This window comes from Phascolarctos cinereus, unplaced genomic scaffold (assembly GCF_003287225.1).
Source record: "Phascolarctos cinereus isolate Bilbo 61053 unplaced genomic scaffold, phaCin_HiC Scaffold_726;HRSCAF=1367, whole genome shotgun sequence".
Classification (NCBI taxonomy): domain Eukaryota; kingdom Metazoa; phylum Chordata; class Mammalia; order Diprotodontia; family Phascolarctidae; genus Phascolarctos; species Phascolarctos cinereus.
Genome location: NW_027556098.1, coordinates 380,665,643 through 380,685,405, shown reverse-complemented (window position 1 = coordinate 380,685,405; position 19,763 = coordinate 380,665,643). Strand labels below are relative to the sequence as shown.

Genomic DNA, 19,763 nt, shown 5'->3' with positions numbered 1-19,763 from the left:
ACACTATATATATGTAATTTTTAATTTTTAAAAATTTATTTTATTTTAATTTATAGAATAAAACAAGCATTTCCATAACAGGGTACAATAAAAAGTGATTGCATGTGAAACTGTAAATCTCCTATGAACAACTTGCTATTCTTTTCAAATACACAACAAAATTATCTTGTAAATTTCTTTTTTCCCCCTTTTTTCTTCCCTTTCCCCCCCACTAGAGGTAGTGAATTTATATACACATATATGTATCTACATGTATTTTCCAACGAATATTCATTGAAATGAACCCAGTGATGAAATCCATAAATCCATGGATGAATCTGAAATGAATGAAAATTCATCCAGTGAATGAATGAATGAAAACTAATAGAGAAAACAGGCCTATGTGAAGCAGGCTGGCTCTACGTATACATGGATACATACATACATACATACATACATACATATATATTTTTAAAATTTACTTATTTGTGTAAATGTTGTTTCCTTCTCCCCTTCTCCCTCATCCTCCACCCCCACCCCCAGTCTTCCTCCCTCCTGGTCTAGCCTTCTACTTACCATGCTATGCTATAAGACAAGAAAACCGGGGCTTTTGCAGTCCCACAGGTCAGTGCCTGAGGAACCCGAGACTTTGAGACTTTATTGTATTTGTATCCCCAGCGCCTAGCAGAGTGCCTGGCATACAGTAGGTGCTTACTAAATGCTTGTTGATTGATTAATTGATTGGTGCCTTGAGGGGAAGAAAGGTGAGAGGCCCTGCCACCATTCCCATTTGACCAGATTATGGCAGGATCACCGAGTTTAAGGCACAAGGAGTCAGAGGACCTGAGTTAGAATCTTGACTCTGCCATCTGTTACCATTGCCATCACAGAAGAGTCATCTGCCTTCTCTAGGCCTCAGTGAGGTTCTGGAAAGTCCGCTGGAGGGAACAGAATTGGGTAATCAAGGTGAGAGCTTCAGAGGTCATCTTGCCGGTGAATTGGGCACCGCTGGTAAAGAATTACTACCGGTGGAATGCCTGGGGCCAGAGATTCTAGGCAGTTCTGTGCTCTCCAAGAGGATAGAGGGATGAGAGGTGGGGGCTGATAAGCTGCAAAAAGCTTCTGTCCTCTAAATCAGCCTCTGCCTGTGGCAATGTTAGAAATAGGCTTGACACCAAAAATTTAGTATCAAGAAAATTTATTATAAAGAAAGTCCAGAGGATTTAGACATTTCTGGCCAGAAGCGGGCTCCACCCCTCTTCAGGAGGGGTGGGCCCTGAGTGCAAGGGAAAGTGTGCTTTTATGCAGTTGAATGTGGGCGAGAAACCTCCCAGGCCGGGATTGGTCCATCCCTTCCCAGGTTACACCTTTCCTAACATGTTTCCCCTTGATGTGCTCAAGTATGTTCCCCCTCCCTTGGTCATACGTCCCATGACTCGTTAATGAGGCTCTAATTTTATTCGGGGTGTGTCCGATAATAGTAATGAAGTTCATTAAGCAGGTGCACTAACATTTTTCAGGTGTCCTCGGGTTGACCCTAACTGGTCTGAGCTGGCTCGACCCGTATCTTGATTTTGGGGTCTTCTTGAACAATCCACTTACTTCCTATTGGTCAAGCCCAGCCCACCTACAGTGTGCCACCTCCTGGGACCTTTGTTCTTTAAATCTCTGCATTATTCTACCTATGGAAACTTAAGCCCTTCTAACTGTAACAGCAAACACAGCATTATCTCTTTCAAATTGTTAGGGAAAGTCAAATAGGAAAGAGGAGATCAGGCCCTCTCCATTCCCAAGTTTCTTATTCTGGGGTTGGAATAAAAGGAGGAAGAGGAAGGCACTAGATTAATGTGGGGCTCAGCATAATAGGCCTTAAACCTCACAGGCTTGTAGAATTTAGAGCTAACGTATCACCTAGCTGCTTGATCTTAGCCCAACCTTCTCATCTTACCGGTGAGGAAACTGAGGCCCAGGCAGAAGAAATGATATGTTCAGTCAAGGTCCCATGGGAAGTAAATAGCAGAGCTTAGATTAAAATATCTTCTGACTCCCAACCCAAAGCTCTTTTGGCTACACTGACTTACACTGCTTTCAAAGAGGGTATAAATTCACCGAAATCCCTGAGGCTATATAATTCCCCAAAGAGGTCTCTCTTCACATGTAAAGTAATAATAATGAAGATCTCATTGAAGGGCTTCAAGCAAAGGCAGTATAAGTGTGTATCAGAAAAGATGGGAATGTAGTATAAATAAAAGCCACCAGATTGGGAGTCAGAGGATGTGGATTCTAGTTTCTGCCAACCACCACCTGTGTAACCTTGGTCAATTAATGAAGCTCCCTGGGACTTCAGGTTCTTTCTAACTCTAAATCAAAGGCTCCTTCCCACTCTGGGATTCTATGAAGTAAAAGATCTAAATTGAACGGATATTCAGTGTTCATGGATGGGGCGGCTTTACATAGTAAAAATGACCATACTCTGGATTTGTTTACAGAGTTAGTGTAATCATCAAAAGAGCACTTTGCTTCGTTTGAATTTTTATTGATACCTTTTGTCTTTACATAACCTTCTTTCCCCTATTACCTTCCCCCTTTCTGCTACCCCCATGTATCTTTTAAAACAAATAATTTTTTAAAATTAAAAACAAAATTAGTTCAGTAAATCTAATCACTATCAATGCTGTATTCACAGGCCTCACCTTAGCATAGAAGAGATACTTTTTTTTTTCTCAATGCATATAATATGGAAAAACGAATGGGCATGAATATCAGGGCATACTTTTGGGGAGAGGAAGGGGACAAGCATTTTATAAATGCTTGCTGTGTCCTAGGCACCGTGCTAAGCACTGTACAAATACTATCTTATTGGGTTCTCACCGCAACCCTGGGAAATAGGTGCTACTATTGTCCGTATTTTGTAGTTGAGGCAACTGAGGCAGACAGAGGTGAAGTGACTTGTCCAGGGTCACACAGTTGGAAAATGTCTGAGGTTGGATTTGAACTCAGGTCTTTCTGACTCCTGGGGCCACCTAGCTGAAACCTGAAAACATCGTAGAGAAGTTCTCCTCAGAACTATCTGCCCCTGGACATAAATAAATAAATGAATAAATAAATAAATAAATGAACAAACAAACAAATAAACAAACAAATAAATAAAACAAAGCGGACTGCCAGGGAAGAGCCTGGACTCCCCAGAAATGTTCAGGCCAGGGGCCTAGCTGGCAGTGCTGAATGAGCTGCTACAGAGGGGAAAGGGACCACTCTTTTCCTCTCACTTGCCACTGTCCAAACTCTGGGCTTTGCAGGGAGTCTCCGTCATTGCCCATCCTAAAGTGCCCTGAAGCCAATGATGCTGGCCTACCACCCTGATGGCTGGGGGAGGGAGTCTTCCTCTGATCCAAGGCTGGGAAATTATCTGATGGGGTTGCAATGTGCCCAAGAATCCCCTTTTAGGCAATGACCAGTTTAGGGTGTTGGGCAGGGAAATGACTCTCTTCTCATCAAGGGCTTTTACTCTGTCAGAAGTTAGCCTCAGTGCCCTAGAGGCCTGGATAGATGTACAGAAATCCTGCATAGATTCAGTGAACTGATTACAACCCCTCAACAAGCCTTCCCCAAAGCCCTAACTCTATGCCAGGCCCACAGCACTGGTGATAAAGAGACAAAGCAAAAACCAGCTTTTACCCTCCAGGAGCTCACATTCTAATGGGGAAAATGACTGTCTGTGGATAGGTACATTCAAGATAGATGCAGGATAACTGGAAGACAGCTTTCGAGGGGAAGGCTCTTGAAACTGGGGAGGAGCAGGGGGGACTGGGAAAAGTCTTTTTCAGCAGGAGTTGAGTTTTGAAGGAAGCTAAGGAAACAAGGCAACTAGGTAGCTCAGTGGATAGAGCACTAGGCCAGGAATCAGGAAGATCTGAGTTCAAATCCAGCCCCTGGGCAAGCCACTTACCCTTATTTGCCTCAGTTCCCTCATCTGTAAAATGGGCTAGAGAAGGAAATGGCAAACCACTAAATAAAATAAATTTTTGAAACGTCGTGTCTTTGCCAAGAAAACCCCAAATGGGGTCACAAAGAGTCTAACACGAGTGAAAAAAAATTGAACAACAACAACAAAATTAGAGCATGAGAGGCAGAAGTCTAAGAAAGTAGGGTGGTGGCTATACGAGTAGAGAGAAGGAGAATGAGAGAGAGCAAGAAGCCTTTATGTCATTCTTTCCTTGTCCCAAGAACTTTACTAAGACCTAGGGATACAAATACAAAAGCAAAGACAGTTCTTGGCCTGAAGGAATTTATAATCAAGGGGGAAACACCTCACATGGTAGCGGTGGCTAGCCAAGCGCACTTTGATCTGGAAAATTACAGGAATGTAGAATAGAACCATAAAGCAGTAGCTGGCCATGCCCCATCCAGGGACCATGGTAAAGTTGACCCATTATGGTTTATACTTCCAGAACTGGAGGGGCTCAGGGATGAGTTGGTGGAGTTTGTTAGAGAGGAGAGAGTGTGAAGTGAAAGATGGCCAGGGATTTCTTGAAATGGTCTTCCTGGGAGAGTCAATCAGGAGAGTGGGGCCCCAGAGTAGACCATCTCCAGGAGATAATCTCAGGATGTTGGATATGATGAGTCAGAGGCTGTGGAGGAGGTGGCCTAATAGGAAAGAATGATGGGGGAGATGTCCTGCATGTAGAAAACACCGAGTTTTGGCAACTGATTCTTTATATGAGGTGAATGGAGATGAAAAATGAAGGATTACACTAAAGTTGTGTTAGGGATGGGTTGGTGTGGGGTGGTGAGGATCTTGTTGCTAGAGAGGGAATGTGGTATGGCAAAAAGAGCACTGGTCCTGGAGTTTCTCAAGAACTGAGTTCAAATCTCACCTCTAATACCAGAGACAAGTCACTGATTTCTGAATCACCCAATCTGTTACAGGGGCAATAAAGACACCAGTTGTAACTTAGCTATCTTCCAGCATCAAAAGAGAATCTGCAAATCATCTTACAAATTCTTGAAGCACTATAACCTGACCCTATTTCCCATCAGCTGCCCTGCTTCTGTGTTCTTTGGACCTCTCCAACATGTCTTCCTCCCTCAGGAAGCTCATCATTGGGAAATGCCATTCTGTAGCCCTTCACATCTCATCAGGACCCTCTCTCCCTTCTTGGACCCTCTGACTAGAGGGCAGGGCCATGGGCTCCAGGGCCTCTGTTTAAAGACAGGGCTCATTCTTAAGGGGTAAGGCAGAGGCATGAGGGAGGAAAAGAATTTGGAACTCAATGTTTTAAAAAATGAGTGTTAATTAAAAAATATATAATTGGAAAATATTTAACAAAATGAATATAAACATTTAAAATGAAAAAAGAGGGACATAGCAGAGTTCCCCCACCCCACTTCCCACCAGCTGCACTGATTTTGGACTTCTTTGGAATGCTCCACCTGCCTTCCTTCTTCAGAAAACTCATCTCCTCTGCCCTCTCCCCCTTTCTAGCTTTCTTTTATGTGTTGTTTTCCCCCATCAGACTGAAAGCTCCTTGAGAACAGGGACTGTCTTTATTTTTTAGGGTAGTTTTTTGGTGTGTATATCTGTGCGTGTATTTGCATCTGCGCTATACTTAATATAGTGCTCGGCACACAGTAGGTACTTAATAAATCTTTATTGACTATTGACCAGCTATCATTATTACAAAGTGTCTTGTAGGGTTGGGAGGAATCATGACCCTGTGGAGGATGGTGGGGACCATTATAACTATGGGAAAGTTGCCTAGCCTGGCTTTCCCAAGGTAGGTAGTGAAGAGTATGTCTGTTTGCCCCCTCCCCATTATCTGTAGCAAGGAAGCAGAAGGGAGAGGCTGCTCCTAGAGCCCAGGAATGAGGCACCCCAGGCCTCAATGTAAGATGTGACAATAAAACTACCCATCTAGTGGTTCAATAAACAGAGGAGAGCTTGTGTATCTGACTAATCATTGATCTCCCAGAGAAGTGACCTTGGGTGGCCACACACTTATTCTAGGGAGGCTGATAGTACTCAGAACAGATCATTGATCATAGAAAGTCAGTACTGGAAGGCCCTTAGCATAGAGAATGTCACAGAATGTCAGAGCTGGGAGAGCCCTAAAAACAGAGAATATCAGAGCAGGAGGGACCTTAGAATGTAAAGTATGAGAATTAGAACCCAGAGTATCAAAGCTGAGAGGGCCCTGGGAACCCAGGAAATCAGAGTTGGGAGAGCCCTTAGAATAGAGAATGTCATCATATCTGGGACCTAAGAACACAGAATGTTAGAACTAGAAGGGTCTTAAAACACAGAATGTCAGAGCTGGGAAGGCCTTAGAACCCAGAATGTCAGAGCTAGAAGGGCCCTTATGGAAGGGCCCTTACCCAAAGTACCATGAAATCTAATGAGTTTACTGCAGAGACTCCAGTCTATTCTGAAGAGTGACTTCTCAGAACCAGTGTATAGGCTCTATTTTTTGTTTGTTTTTTTAAAGGCTTCCCGGCAGAGTTAGAACCCCATCCTGGGCTCTCTTCCCACTAGGGATATAGGAGGGCCTCGTTCTAGCATTTTGGGTTCTTCTCTTGACAGAGGGACTTCCATGAGAAACGGTAGGCCTTCTGGTAGCTAACCAAGTTTCGCTGCAGGCAGAGGGCAAGCTCCTTGTCACACTGGCAAATCTCCTTCTGACACTGGGTCCTCCCACCTGATAGGAAGCCAAAGACAAAAAAAAAACTTGGAATAGGCTCTGCCTACATTCTATTATTCTCCCCCCCCCATCAGCCTAAACACCCACCAACAACACCATAGGCCTCAGTACCAAAGAGAATGATGCTTTCTGCTCTTGGCTTTGGGACCTGCTGCCTCAATGAATGCCGTTGTGCTCTCACTGGGGACACCCTCCAGGGTTGGGAGGAAGAACCTCATGGGCTTCTAAAGTTAAAGATATCCAGGAATGGAATGGCCTGTTTTCAGGTGCTGAGCTCCCCATTACTGGTGAGAGTCAGAGTCAAATGACTGGGATTTCTGTGGTCTCCCAAAATCAATGCTCTATTTTCATATTTTGGGGAAATGCTGTTGAGTCGTTTCAGTTGTATCTGACTCTTCACGACCTCATTTTGGGATTTTCTTGGCAAAGATACTGGAGTGGTTTGCCATTTCCTTCTCCATCTCATTTTATAAATGAGGAAACTGAGGCAAACAAGGTTAAGTGACTTGTCCAAGGTCACCCAGCTAGTAAGTGTCTGAGGCCAGATTTGAACTCGTGAAAAGGAGTCTTCCTGGCTACAGGCTAGGGGCTCCCCCTTAGTCGCCCATTTGGGAAAATATCACCACTTAAGAATGAGGTAGCAGATACTCAAGCTTTAGCCAGAGGTTGTATGACCCCAGGCAAGTCACTCAGCCTCCCTGGGTCTCAGTTTCCTCATTTGCAAAATGAGGTCCTACTAGATCATCTCTGTGGTCCTTTCAAACCCTAAAGCTATGTGCTGGCTAGGTGGCACAGTGAATATACTACTGGGCCTGGAGTCAGGAAGACTTTGTTCAAATTCCATCTTTAACACTTATTAGGTGGGTTATCCTGGACAAGTCACTGATCTTTGAATCTTGGTCTCCCCATCTATGACACCTGTAGTAACAATTATCTTCCAGGTTCAAATGAGATAGTCTGCAAAGTACCTTGTAATTCTCTAAGTGCTAATAAGAGATACACTAGCTCTCATTATCAGTGTGATCCTGGAGGTATCTTGGGTAGGCTTGGAAGGAATTATGACCCTATGGAGGATGGTGGGGGCACATTAACCATGGGAAAATTGCCTAGCTTGGCTTTCCCAAGGTAGGCAGTAAAGGGCATGTCTGCTTATCCTCTTCCCATCATCCCCAGCTAGGATACAGAAGGGAGATGCTACTTCTAGAGCCCAGGAATGACATTTAATAACTTAAACAATGAGGCTTTAGACCTTTAAGGGACCTTAGAGGTCATCTAGTTCAAACCTCCTCATCTTACTTATGGGGAAAGTGAGGCCCACAGAGAGGAAGTGGTTTACCCAGTAGGACAGAGCCAGGATTCAAACCCTTCTCTAGGCCTAGGTCTTCCCTTGCCAAATAAGAGTGTTGGAATACATGATCCTCCAAGTTTCCTTCCAGCTCTAGAACCTTTTAGTATGTAACTACACAATCAGTCAGGGTCCAGATGAAGGTTAGGTCCTTGATGTACCATCTAAATGATGAGGATGGGATCTAGACCCCAGAAAGGAAAAACCCTGGGCTTTCCCACATGGCCAAATCTCTGGCATTCCCCTCAGGCTATAATTCCATCAACTGGCCTTTCACTGTGGCTACACCCAATCTGCCCTCCATTGTCTTACCTCCCTATGGCCACCTGCCATTTCCCACACTTAATCCTAGCTAGGCTCCATTGTCCAGGTCCCAGGAGTTCTGTTCACCCCAGTTTACTGGCTGATCCCATTCAGATCTTCCTCAGACCCCTCCTCCAATCATCCCAAACTACTTGGCCACTCCTAGATCCCTCCTGCAGTCTTTCTGTATATAAGGTCCATTTTGTCTCCATTAAGATGCTTAGATTCTTAAAATCTAGCCAATAGCTTACTAATGTTCAGACTCCTTAAGAGTCTGCCCAATGTGACAGATGTTCTAGCTTGGGTCGAATTCTTTTGAGTAGGACCTGCATGTTCTGATCTTGGGGTCCCAGCACCCGTAAACCTCAACATAATCCCTCGGGACTAGGGAAACCTTGGACCAGAAACTCACAGCACTTGATGTCGCCGCTGATAGAGCTGTAGTTGTACCTGTCCACGAGGACATGACATCTCTGTTGCATTAGGCGTTTGTAGCAACAGTCGTGAATCTTGCAGCACCTAGGCAGGGAGAAAAGATGGGAGATCAGACATGAAACAGCCTGTTGGCTTTCTCCAGCTTTCCCTCAATTCTACCGTTGCCACTGCCCACTGAACTTTGGGAGAGAGAAGTGACACCTTAATGATTGATCCCCTATCCCTAGTAAGAAAACTGGCTTTAGGTTCCCCATGGGGGAAAGGAAAGGCATGTACCAATATGAAGCTAATGCCTTACCCTATGCTTTGATATCAGAGAATAATGGAATCATAGAATATCAGAATTTTAAGAGACCTTGAGACACAGAATGTCAGAGCTGGGAAGATCCTTAGAACAATGAATGCTTGACTTGGAAGAGGCCCTAGAACAGAGAATAGCATAGCAATAGAAAGAAGTGGTGAAGGAATATCTTTTTTTTTAAACCTCTCAAAGTGAGGTTTGGAAGGGAGGAAACAGCTTCTTAATCTCCTCAGATTAGAGGCTTTGGCTGATGCCTTTTGTCCTGAGATAACACTGTGTGTTGTTTGTCCTTCATTCTTGAAGAGGACCCTGATTTGCAAGTGACTTGGATTTAAGTGAGCTAGGGCCAGACAAAGTCACCAGCCTCACTTTCTCCTTCAGAGCCATCTGAGTCCAGTGGCCAGATATAGATCAGGATACCTGGAGATGACCCTATGGCCTGAGATATCAGCTCAGGAGGGAGGGCCCAATGTGAGCACTCTCTCCTTTTTGGGCCTGAGCCATGGACTTTATCTGGGCTACAAGGATCAGCCTACTTATGTGTGGAGAGGCTCGTCACTAGCAGTAAGTCTAGAAGGGGATAAATTCCCATTACGGCGCAAACTCTATGGAGGTAGGGACTTAATAGGTGCCTAATAAATGCTGACTGACTGAATTCTGTGGCCATAAAACCCCTTGAATTAAAGTTGAATTGGGCTGGCTGAGGACTATATAGAGATTCTATGACTCCACGATGAGGTAGATGAGGTGAGCCTGGAAAGTTCTGTGAAAGGAGGTAGTTACCAGTCAGTTGCATCTTTGGGCTGACCTTTGCCCCCTGGTCCACAGTAGCATCCATAGTTCAGGTAGCTGAAGACAGGATTTTTTCCTGTTGCCTGTTTAATCATTTTGATCAGTTGTATTAGGCTCCCCTGGCTTGGAACCATCCTTCCTGAAAGAGAAATGTTATGAGAATCAGTCATGGGGTTGGAAAACGTTTAACTTGGGGAAGAGAAGGGTGGGAAAGGGATGGGCACAAGAGATGTTTTTAGATATTTAAAGGGTCATTAGGAGGAAAAGGGACTAGATGTGTGCTATTTGTCCCCAGACGGTAGAACTATGCGCAGTGAAAGCTGTAAAGAGAAAATGTAAACTTGATGTTAGGAAAAACTTCCTAGTGGTTCCAGCTAGCCAAAATGAGAATGAGTTGCCTTGGGAAGGAGGCTTTCCCCTCCCTTGGGAGCTTCAAGCAGAAGAAGGATATTCATTTGTTGGAAATGGTACAGAGATAGGTGGATTTCTTTTTTTATTAATTTTTTTCACTTAAATCTATTTTTCTCTGCCTCTATCCACCCCACTGGGAAAAAAAAAAGAAAAAACAAAATTCTTGTGACATAGAGTCATAGTTATGCAAAACAAATGACTATATTGGCCAGTTCAAAAAATGTTATAATAATGGCCAGCACCCATATAGCTTTACTTAGGTCTTCTCATATATTCCTTACAATCACTCTGGGAGGTAGGGGCTATTATTACCCTCCTTTACAAATGAGGAAACTGAGGCAGATGAAGGTTAAGTGAGCTGCCTAGAGTCACACAGCTATTGCATCTGAGTTGGATTTGAACTTAAATCTCCCTGATTCAAAATCCATTATACTTCTTAGCTACTTATGTTTGCTTCTGCCTCTTGAGACCATCACCACTCTTTCAGGAGGTGAGCAGAACGCTGAGGTTCTCATACAGGTACAGGTTGGATGGTACTAGATGCTACCAGATGATCATGGAGGTTTCCTGGTTCTAGTGTCCTAGGGCTACACAAATGACCAAAATATTAATAAAACTTAAAATTAGCTTCTGGAACAGCTAGGTGGTGCCATGTGTTGGGCCTAGAATCAGGAAGACTCATCCTGAGATCAAATCTGATCTCCCACGATCACTAGCTGTGTGACCCTGGGCAAGTCACTTCACCCTGTTTGCCTCAGTTTCTTCTTCTGTAAAATGAGCTAGAGAAAGAAATGGCAAACCACTCTGGTATCTTTGCCAAGAAAACCCCAAATGGGGTCAACAAGAGTCGGACATGACTGAAAAACAACTGAACAACATCAGCAGCAAAATGGGAGATTGAGAGACAGTGTGAGGCAGTAGCTAGAGACCTAACATTGAAGCTAGAAAGACCTGAGTTCAAGTCCCCGTTCTGACACTTTATGGCTATGTGACGCCAGGCAAGTCACTGAATCTCTCATTGTTCAAGGCGACTAAGACCGTGTTACAGGGCAGGGAGAGAGCTACAAGTGGTCCCTCTACCAGGTCCATATACCAGTATGACCAAAAGTCCAGTACCTGTCCCTGGCTCTGTTGCTATCCTAAAATGAAACATGGATGCCAGGTGGCTTTGATGTTACAAAGATCAATTCAGTTCAGCAAAAACTTCAAGTACCCACTATGTGAAAAATGCTGGGCTGAATTCTAGAACTACCAAGTTTAGCTTGTTCTGCCCTCATGGAGCTCACAATCTAGCAGAGGGATATGAAATCTACAAAAATGATTACATCATCATGCAATAATTGCTTTAAGATGTACCCTCCCCCCCCAAACGCCGCTTGAGAGAGGAAGGTCCTTCAGGACTGGGTGATAAGGGAAGGCCTCTTCTTGCATATGGACAGCATTTGAACTGGGCTTTAAAATCTGATTAAGAAAAGGAAATAAGGTCTAAAGTAAAAACAGGAATAACTGCTTAACTGAAAAGCTCATAAGGGTGTATAAATGCCCTCCCTTAGCTTTGGCCAAAGTCACTCCCCAAGATTCAGCAGCATAACAGCTATATTCTTGGGCTGCTCAGCCTCCCAAGCTGAGCTCTGGGTAGAAGTGACTGGTGTTTGGAATAGTGAAGGTTGTTCATAGACAAAAGGAAGAGGAGACATCATTGTTGGTGGCTCTATAACATTGGAGGTGTAAGTCCTCCTCAGCCATAAGTTGTACCCTGGCCACATGGGTTCCCTTCACAAATGAGCCCTGGTCACACATATTCCCTGAATCTGGCCCCTCCCTTATTGATGGTGTGGCAATCTTTGATAGAAGGGATTCCTATTTGTATGGTTGAATTGTTCTTGACCCTTATTTTGCTGGGCTTTTGAATTAAATTATTTTGCTTTGAACTAATGTTAGTCAATAACATTTATTGAGTACCCTCTCTGTGCCAGGCACTATGCTAAGTGATGTGCATAAAAAGAGAGGCAAAGGACGGTTCCTGTCCTCAAGGAAGTCAACTCTAACAGGGGAGACAACAAAGAAACCAATATATACAAACTATATACAGGATAAATTGGAAATAATTGACAGAGAAAAGGCACTGAGATTAAGAGGGGTTGGAGAAGGCTGCCTAGGGAAGCTAGGGAAGCCAGGAGGCAGAGATGAGGAGGGAAAACATTCCAGGCATGGGGGGATACCCAGCCAGAGAAAATGCCAGAACCAAGAGATGGAGTGTCTTATTTGTGGAACAGCCAGGAGGCTCATGTCACTGGATTGAAGAGGGAATGTTGGGGAGTAAGATGTAAGAATAATGGAAAGGTAGGAGGGGGCTAGGTGATGAAAGTCTTTGAATGCCAGGGGATTTTGTATTTGATGCTTGAGGTGAAAGGGAGCCACTGGAGTTTATTGCATAGAGGGGGAACATGAAGGGACCTGCATTTTAGGAAAATCACTTTAGTTGCTGAATGGGGGAATGGAGTGGAGTGGGGATAGACTTGCAGAAGTCAGACCACCCTTCCAGCTGACCATTGCAATGGTCCAGATGTGAGGTAATAAGGGCCTGCACCAGAGTCGTGGCAGTATCAGAGGAGGAAAGGAGCCTTGTTCAAGAGATGTTGCAAAGATGAAATACACCAAGTAATGGTGGCTTCCATCTTGCATCCATGGAGATAGCAGGAGGAGGTAGTTCTGGCTGGGCCTTTTATTTTGGGAAAAGACTAACCTGGATGGCAGTTGGGGGGAGGAAAAGGGACTAGAAGAGCTACCAGTTCTTAGGGCCAGTTCCCTTTTGATAGACCTTACTCACCTGAAATAATAAGTACAACCCACAATAGTACCAGTTTCATGGTCCAAGACAGTCTTGGTATGGTCAGTCTGGGCTGTCTCCAAGCTGGATGGATAAGCTGTATGAACTACAGGCTCAGTTGCCCTGTGACCTTGTCCTGATGGGGGCTAGAAAAAAACCAAGGAAGAAAACCGAGCTATGAAGGTTTGGACCAGAATGGAAGGCAGAAGCTTCCCTCCTAAGCTGTGTGACCTTGGGCAGATCACTTAATCAATACTTGACTCAATTTCCTCAATCTCCATTTAAAAAGGGAGCTTAGCTCAGAACTGATTTCTCACCTGGTGCCTCTACTGTGGTACATCTTTGACTTCTCTATCTTGCCTCCTCCCTAGTCTGTTACTCTGTCCTTCCCTCCTTCCTTCCTTCCTTCCTTCCTTCCTTCCTTCCTTCCTTCCTTCCTTCCTTCCTTCCTTCCTTCCTTCCTTCCTTCCTTCCTTCCCACCCCCAGTGCTTAGCACAATGCCTGGCACGTAGTAGGTGCTTAATAATATTTATTGACTCCCTGTAAAATGGGAGCAATAATAGCACCTGTCTCCCAGGGTTATTGTGAGGATCAAACGAGCTAATATCCATAATACCCATTTGCAAACTTTAAAACCCTACGTAATCACTTGCTGCTCTGTTGGAGATGTCCTTCTTCCTGTGGCCCAGCCAAGCTTCTTCAAGGTTTCATAGATGCTTGGGGCAGGGATACAGGAGCCGTATTGGATTTCCTAGGATGGTGTTAACTTCAAGAAAAGAAAATGTACTTTACACAAACTATCAGAAAAGAACGCCGTCCACCATACTATGTGTCGCCACAGTTTAGAGTTTCAAAAAGATGTTCCATTCAATAATGATAATAGCAAATGTTTCAATTTATGTCTTAAAGCTTGTAAAGCACTTTGCATAGATGATCTCATTGGATCATTACAACATCCCTACTTTACAGATGAGGAAACTGAGGCTGAGGGAAAGGGACTTTGCCTAGGGTCTCAAAGCCTAATCTGGCCTTGAGGAATTCAAACCTGGATTTCCTCCTACATCATACTGAGGGCATTAGAAGCCTGGGGGACCATGTGGCAGACTGGAAATGACACTGAATTTTTAAGTCAGAGAACCTGGATGTCAATTCTTGCTCTGCTACCTTACACGTGTGACCTTGAACGGGTCCCTCCCCCTCCCTAGACCTCAGTTTCCTTGTCTGTTGAGGAAGCAGGGTAAAGTGGTAAGAAGGTCAGAGGGCTTGGGTTCAAATCCTGTCACTTATTACTTGTGTGATTTTAGGCAAGTCGATTAACTTCTCTTGGCCTCAGTTTATTTATCTGTAAAGTGAGGGAAATAGTCAAGATGGCCTCTATGTATGGTCTCTTTAGGCTCTAAACCTATGACCTGTGAAGGAGTTGGTTGAAATGATCTCTAAGTACCTTCCAATTCTAAAATCCTATGATCCGAATGACTGAATGGATGAGGAAGTGGAAGGGGGTGGTATAGCCTAATGGATAGCTGCTAAACTAGAACACTGGACATAGAGCGGAGAAATAACCATTTGGAGATCCTGGGGCTGTCTTGAATGAATGGAGAATTAGGACAGGGATGCTATGCTAAAGGCTGGGGGAATGAGAGATAGAAGGATAAAAGATTGAAGGTCTGGAGAGATGGAGGGAAGGGGAAAATAAAGATGGTTTCAAAGGATCTAGGAGTTTGGGGCCAAGGGGGAGATAAAGATTTGTGTTTGGAGTCCCAAAGGTAGAGTTCTGACTACGTTCCGCAGGCATCCACCAAACGTTTGGGATAAAAATAGAAACTCCTCAGTCTGCTAGTTATGGTCCTTCACAACAGACTGCCGCCTACATTTCTAGCCTTCTTTTCCATTACACCCCTTTATACTCTCTAAATTCACAGGGCCGTAGGTCTGGAGCTGGAAGGTACCGCCTCGGTGGCTACTTAGCCCAGTCCCTTTGTTTTACAGAAAATGAGGCCCAAGGAGGTTCAATATTCACAGGATAGTGGAGCAGGAATGGACCTCAGAGAACATTTAGTCCAACCTCCTCATTTGCCAAATGAAGCTAAGTGGGTTGCTTAAGATGAAAGACGTAGAAAGGTTCTGTGGCAGGATTGGAACCCAGATCCTCTGACTCATGGTGGCGGCAACAGCAGCAGCAACCTTGCTACAATATCACCTAGCACTCCAGTCACCCTGGAGTAAGCTAAGCCTTGATCGGTGTAAATAATGACTCCTCTGAAGTGGTCTCACAATTCAAATTCACACTGCATCTTTCTTTTGGGTTGGTATTAATGACCATATTTTTCTTTAAATAGCTTGATTTCAAACATATGTGACCACTTCACTGCATTCATTATTTGCTCTAATCAGAACCTAGTTGTAGCAATTAGTTCCTGCCTGGTCCCCTCTATCCCAAGAACTTGGATTTTTAACAGTGTGTGTGTGTGTGTGTGTGTGTGTGTGTGTGTGTGTGTGTGTGTGTGTTTGTGTGTGTGTGTGTGTATGTCTCCAGGACCCCCTGGGCAGTCTGGTGAAGCCAAGGGACTTCTCAGAGTGCTGCATTTTAAATGCAAAAATTAAAATGCAGAGGATTTCTGAGTTCAGATTCAGTCTCAGACACTTGACACTTACTAGCTGTGTGACCCTGGGCAAGTCATTTAATCCTGATTGCCTTGTCAAAAAGAAAAAAAACAAAAAGAAAAAACTTCTGGCTTTGTGATTCCGGGCAAGTCACTTCACTCCAATTGCTTCCCAAAACCAAAGACAAATAAAGCAAGTTCTTGGACTTAAGGTTAGGAACTCATCTCTAGCTTCCTCCAAGGCTTAGCACAACTGCTGATTGTCCTGTAAAACGTTGCCTAATGCCCCCAGTGTTCCCCTCTCCCTCTCTTCAAGTTACCTTATGTTTGCCAGTGTGACTGGATGTTGTATTATTCCCTCAGTAGAAAGTGAGCTGTTTAAGGGAAGAGCTCACTCATCTCTGTATCCCTAGCCAGGTGCAGCATAATGCCTGCCATGTGGTAAACACCTAATAAATGTCAGTTGAACTGTTGAATTGAACCCTGAGCACCCTCTGAACAAATACAAAGCTCTCAGCCCCTTCTAGTTCGTATCTCATTCACTCTGATCTCTGGGAAGGAAGAGCAGCCACTGATGACCCCGTTGTGCCAATGGAGCTAAACGAACGAGACATAGTGACTTTTCCTATCATTAGGGAAACGATGAACCTGGGACTGATTCTTCTCTCTCCTTTCCCCCGTGGTACAGAAGAGGCCCAAGAACAGAACAGAATTTTCTCACCTTCAAGGTTCTCCTTCCTCAGATGTTGGGGCTAGAGGCTGGTGGCCTACAGGTCTGTAATCTCCACCAGCTGGAGGCCAGTTCCCTTTATAGTCACTGACCCATCCTTCTCACTATCCCAGCTGCTTGATCCTGTCCTGGGCCCTTCTTGGCAACCAAGGAAGCTTGCTCTTTCCCCTTTTTCTGGGATACTTTTTAATGAGCAACAGTAGCTGTATTCCAGAAATGAGAAGAATGAGGGAATTTCCAGGTTACTCTGAGAGCAGCAGTGCTATGAACAGAAACAGAACTGGCCCATGGCCCAGACTGGCCCCAGGAGCAATATGCTGGCCTCGGAGAGTCATGGTGAGAAAAGGGAAGGACAAGAATGTCAGAGCTGGGATTGGGAGGAGGGAGGTTGGAAAGGGTCAGGGCAGTGGGGACCTGAAGTTTAGAACACAGAATATTAGAGCTAGTAGGATTTTAGAATAAGGAATGCTAGAGCTGGGAGGGCCCTTTTTTTTAAGGCAGTTGGGGTTAAGTGACTTGCCCAGGGCCACACAGCTAGTGTCAAGTGTTTGGTCTGAGGCCAGATTTGAACTCAGGTCCTCCTAACTTCAGGGCCAGTGTTCTATACACGTTGCTACCTAGCTGCCCCTGGGAGGGCCCTTTTAACACAAAGGGAGGGACCTTAGAACACAGGATGTCAGAGCTGGGAGGGCCCTTAGAACACAAAATATCAGATGTGAGTGTCTTTAGAATACAGAATGTCAGAACTGGGAAAAGGACATTGTAAGGTGGAAGGTCAGAGCTAGAAGGGACTTTGGAACATAGGATGTCAGAGCTGGAGAGAGATTGTTTAACTCACCCCTTTCATTTAAACATTTTTGGGGGTTATTTTCAAAATCTCCTTTTTACTGGTATCTTTTGTTTTTACATCACCTTCATTCCTGAATACATCCCTTTCCCTCCCTTACCCAGTGAGCCATGCTTTATAAGAAAGATGAAAAAGGAAAAAAGAAAAAAAAAAGGTCAGCAAACCCAAACAGAATATTAATTGTGCAATATCCCACACCCATGGTCCCACACCTTTGTGAAGAGAGGAGGGAGGTGTCCTGACTGAGCTCTTTTCAGAGCCAAGCTTGTTCGTTATCAATTTCAGTTTTATGTTGTTGTTTTTTTAACACCGATGTTGCTGGAACCATTGTATATGTTGGTTTCACAGTTCTTATTTTATTTTGCATCAGGTCATATACCTAGCCAGTCTTCTCTGAATTCTGCATATTTAAAAAAATTTTATGGTGCAGAAATATTCCATTGTAATCCCCCACCACAATTTGTTTAGCCATCCATCCAAGCCATAGGAATCTACTTTGTTTCAAGTTCTTTGTTACCAGGGAAAAGTGCTGTCAACAATAGTTTGGTGCGTAAGGGGTCTTTCTTTTTACCATTGATCTCCTTGATGTATATACCTAGCTGAGGGAATCTCTGAATCAAAAAATATGGATATTTTTGCTAAAATTTTAGCATAGTAACAATAATAATAGTAATAATTATATACCATTTAAAATTTGTAAAGTACTGTATATATACACATACACATATATTTATATTGCATGTACATAAACATATATATGTATATATATTCTAAAATCACTTACTCTTGTAGAAGCTACTGTAGCCCAAGAAGAGAAATGATTTGCTTGAAGTCAAACAGCTGTTTGGAATTGTCAGGACAAGGACCAGAAGCTAGTTTTCTGAGCCCAGCACTTTTCCTGCTGTATTTTACATTTCTCCAAATTCTGTTCCACTGGGAGAGAAATCAGTTCCAGCATCCTTGCAAAGGAGTCTCAAAGTTTTTCTCTGGCTTCGTCATTGGCCAGCCATGCCCAACACACTCTCTCTCTCTTCTTACTCTGGAAACCACCTCCACTTTCTTCAAGCTCTCCTAAATTCGTCATCTAAGTCTTTTCCAATTCAGGGATGCTTTTCAGGTAAGGGAAGGGTGGTGAGAGTGGTAGTGATGGCTGGGTCTTCTCCTAACTTCTTATTCTCATCTTCCTGGTATTGACAACCCTGATATCTGTAAAAAAACCCCAAAAACACAAAAAACATGACTGGAAGTTGAGAGCTCTCTGACAAGTTTTTGGAGGCTCCCTGTGAATCTTGGGAAGCTAGCAACTCTACCCAGTCCTGGAGTACCAAGTCCCAAAGGCCAGCGTGAAAGACACACCCCTTTTGTGCTTGTGAAGCAGGGAGCAAGTCTGTATGTGCATATCGGGCCGATTGTTGGCAACTTTGTTACTTAGGGCAACTGAATCAGTTCATGAACAATGGCTCACTATCGTGGCCCACGTGAGCAAACACGTCCTTTTGTGAAAGCCAGGGGTTATACTAGAAGACTTGGAATCAATAGAGCTGGGTTTGAGATCTGGCTTCATGACTTGGTGGATCCATGACTTCAGGCAAATCCCCTAACCTCCCTTAGCCTTAGTTTACTCTTCTGCAAAATGGGGATGCATTCATTATTTTGTTTTGAATGTCTATGGCATACACAATGCTATATTGAGCCCTGAGAGAGATACAAAGTTTAGATAAAATGAAACAGATTACAATCAAACGGGGGGGGGGGGGGGAAGTCAAGTACACAGGTATCTATAGAGATGGGGATGTTAGAAAGGTATAAAACAAAGTGCTATATGAGTAAAAAAGTTGTTACTGGCTGGGGCAATCACGGAAGGCTTCCTGGATGGCATTTGTTACTAATTTGATGTAGTGTTTTGGAATAAATAGGGATTTGACAGGTGAAGAGAGAAATGGGAGAACATTCCAGGCAGAGGAAAACAATGCAACCAATGGCACTGAGGTGAGAAAGTGCAGGTGTTTTCAGAGAACAGTAGAGTTTAGGGCATAGACTGTGTAGAAAGGAACATAAGGTTGGGAAGTGAGAGCCAGATTTGGAATCAGGAAGACTGATCATCTAACCCCTCAGCACCTTGCAAAGAGTTATTTAAAAAACAAACTGTCATGAGTTCCCAATTCCCTCTCCTTCTACCCCTCCTCTACCCAATGAAAAGACAAGAAATGCTATATCTAGTATACATAGAAGCCATGTTACATTAGCTATGTTGCAAACACACACACACACACACACACACACACACACAGAGAAAAACAAAGAAAGTTAAAAAAAAAACCACCTTCTTCCAGAAATCTGTATTCAGACTTCATCAGCTCTCCCTTTAGAGATGGAGAGCATTTGTCGTCATGGGTCCTTTGGAATTGTTATGGATCATTGTATTGATCAGAGTGGTTATAATTACAATATCGCTGTTTATATACAATGTTCTAGTTCTGCTCACTTC

At 43.9% G+C, this 19,763-nt stretch overlaps 1 protein-coding gene across 5 annotated transcripts; it reads right to left on the bottom strand.

Moving 5' to 3' along the window:
• Positions 1–5,615: 5,615 nt before the first annotated feature.
• LOC110198759 (group IID secretory phospholipase A2-like) lies at positions 5,616–18,536 on the bottom strand. 5 transcript variants are annotated; one of them, XM_078145643.1, is made up of 6 exons: positions 18,060–18,536; positions 13,737–13,861; positions 13,095–13,240; positions 9,845–9,992; positions 8,738–8,844; positions 5,616–6,674 (listed from the first exon to the last, which is right to left on the bottom strand). In XM_078145643.1, exons 3-6 carry the CDS (start codon positions 13,132–13,134, stop codon positions 6,532–6,534), a joined length of 438 nt encoding a protein of 145 aa, XP_078001769.1. In that variant the 5' UTR covers positions 13,135–13,240; positions 13,737–13,861; positions 18,060–18,536; the 3' UTR covers positions 5,616–6,531. The 5 variants fall into 5 exon arrangements, with proteins under 5 accessions (XP_078001769.1, XP_020828893.1, XP_078001768.1 ...); XM_020973234.2 differs by lacking the exon at positions 18,060–18,536 and adding an exon at positions 16,420–16,637; XM_078145642.1 differs by lacking the exon at positions 18,060–18,536 and adding an exon at positions 16,420–16,637 and having other exon boundaries at positions 13,745–13,861.
• Between the last annotated feature and the right edge of the window lie 1,227 nt (positions 18,537–19,763).

Excerpts from the sequence above, each read along its gene's own strand:
- LOC110198759 (XM_078145643.1), bottom strand. The coding sequence starts at position 13,134 with ATGAAACTGGTACTATTGTGGGTTGTACTTATTATTTCAG. Across the intron at positions 8,845-9,844 it reads CCCAAAGATGCAACTGACTG|GTGCTGCAAGATTCACGACT; the intron begins GTAACTACCTCC and ends CTCCCTGCCTAG. Across the intron at positions 6,675-8,737 it reads CAGCGGCGACATCAAGTGCT|GTGGGAGGACCCAGTGTCAG; the intron begins GTGAGTTTCTGG and ends GCTTCCTATCAG.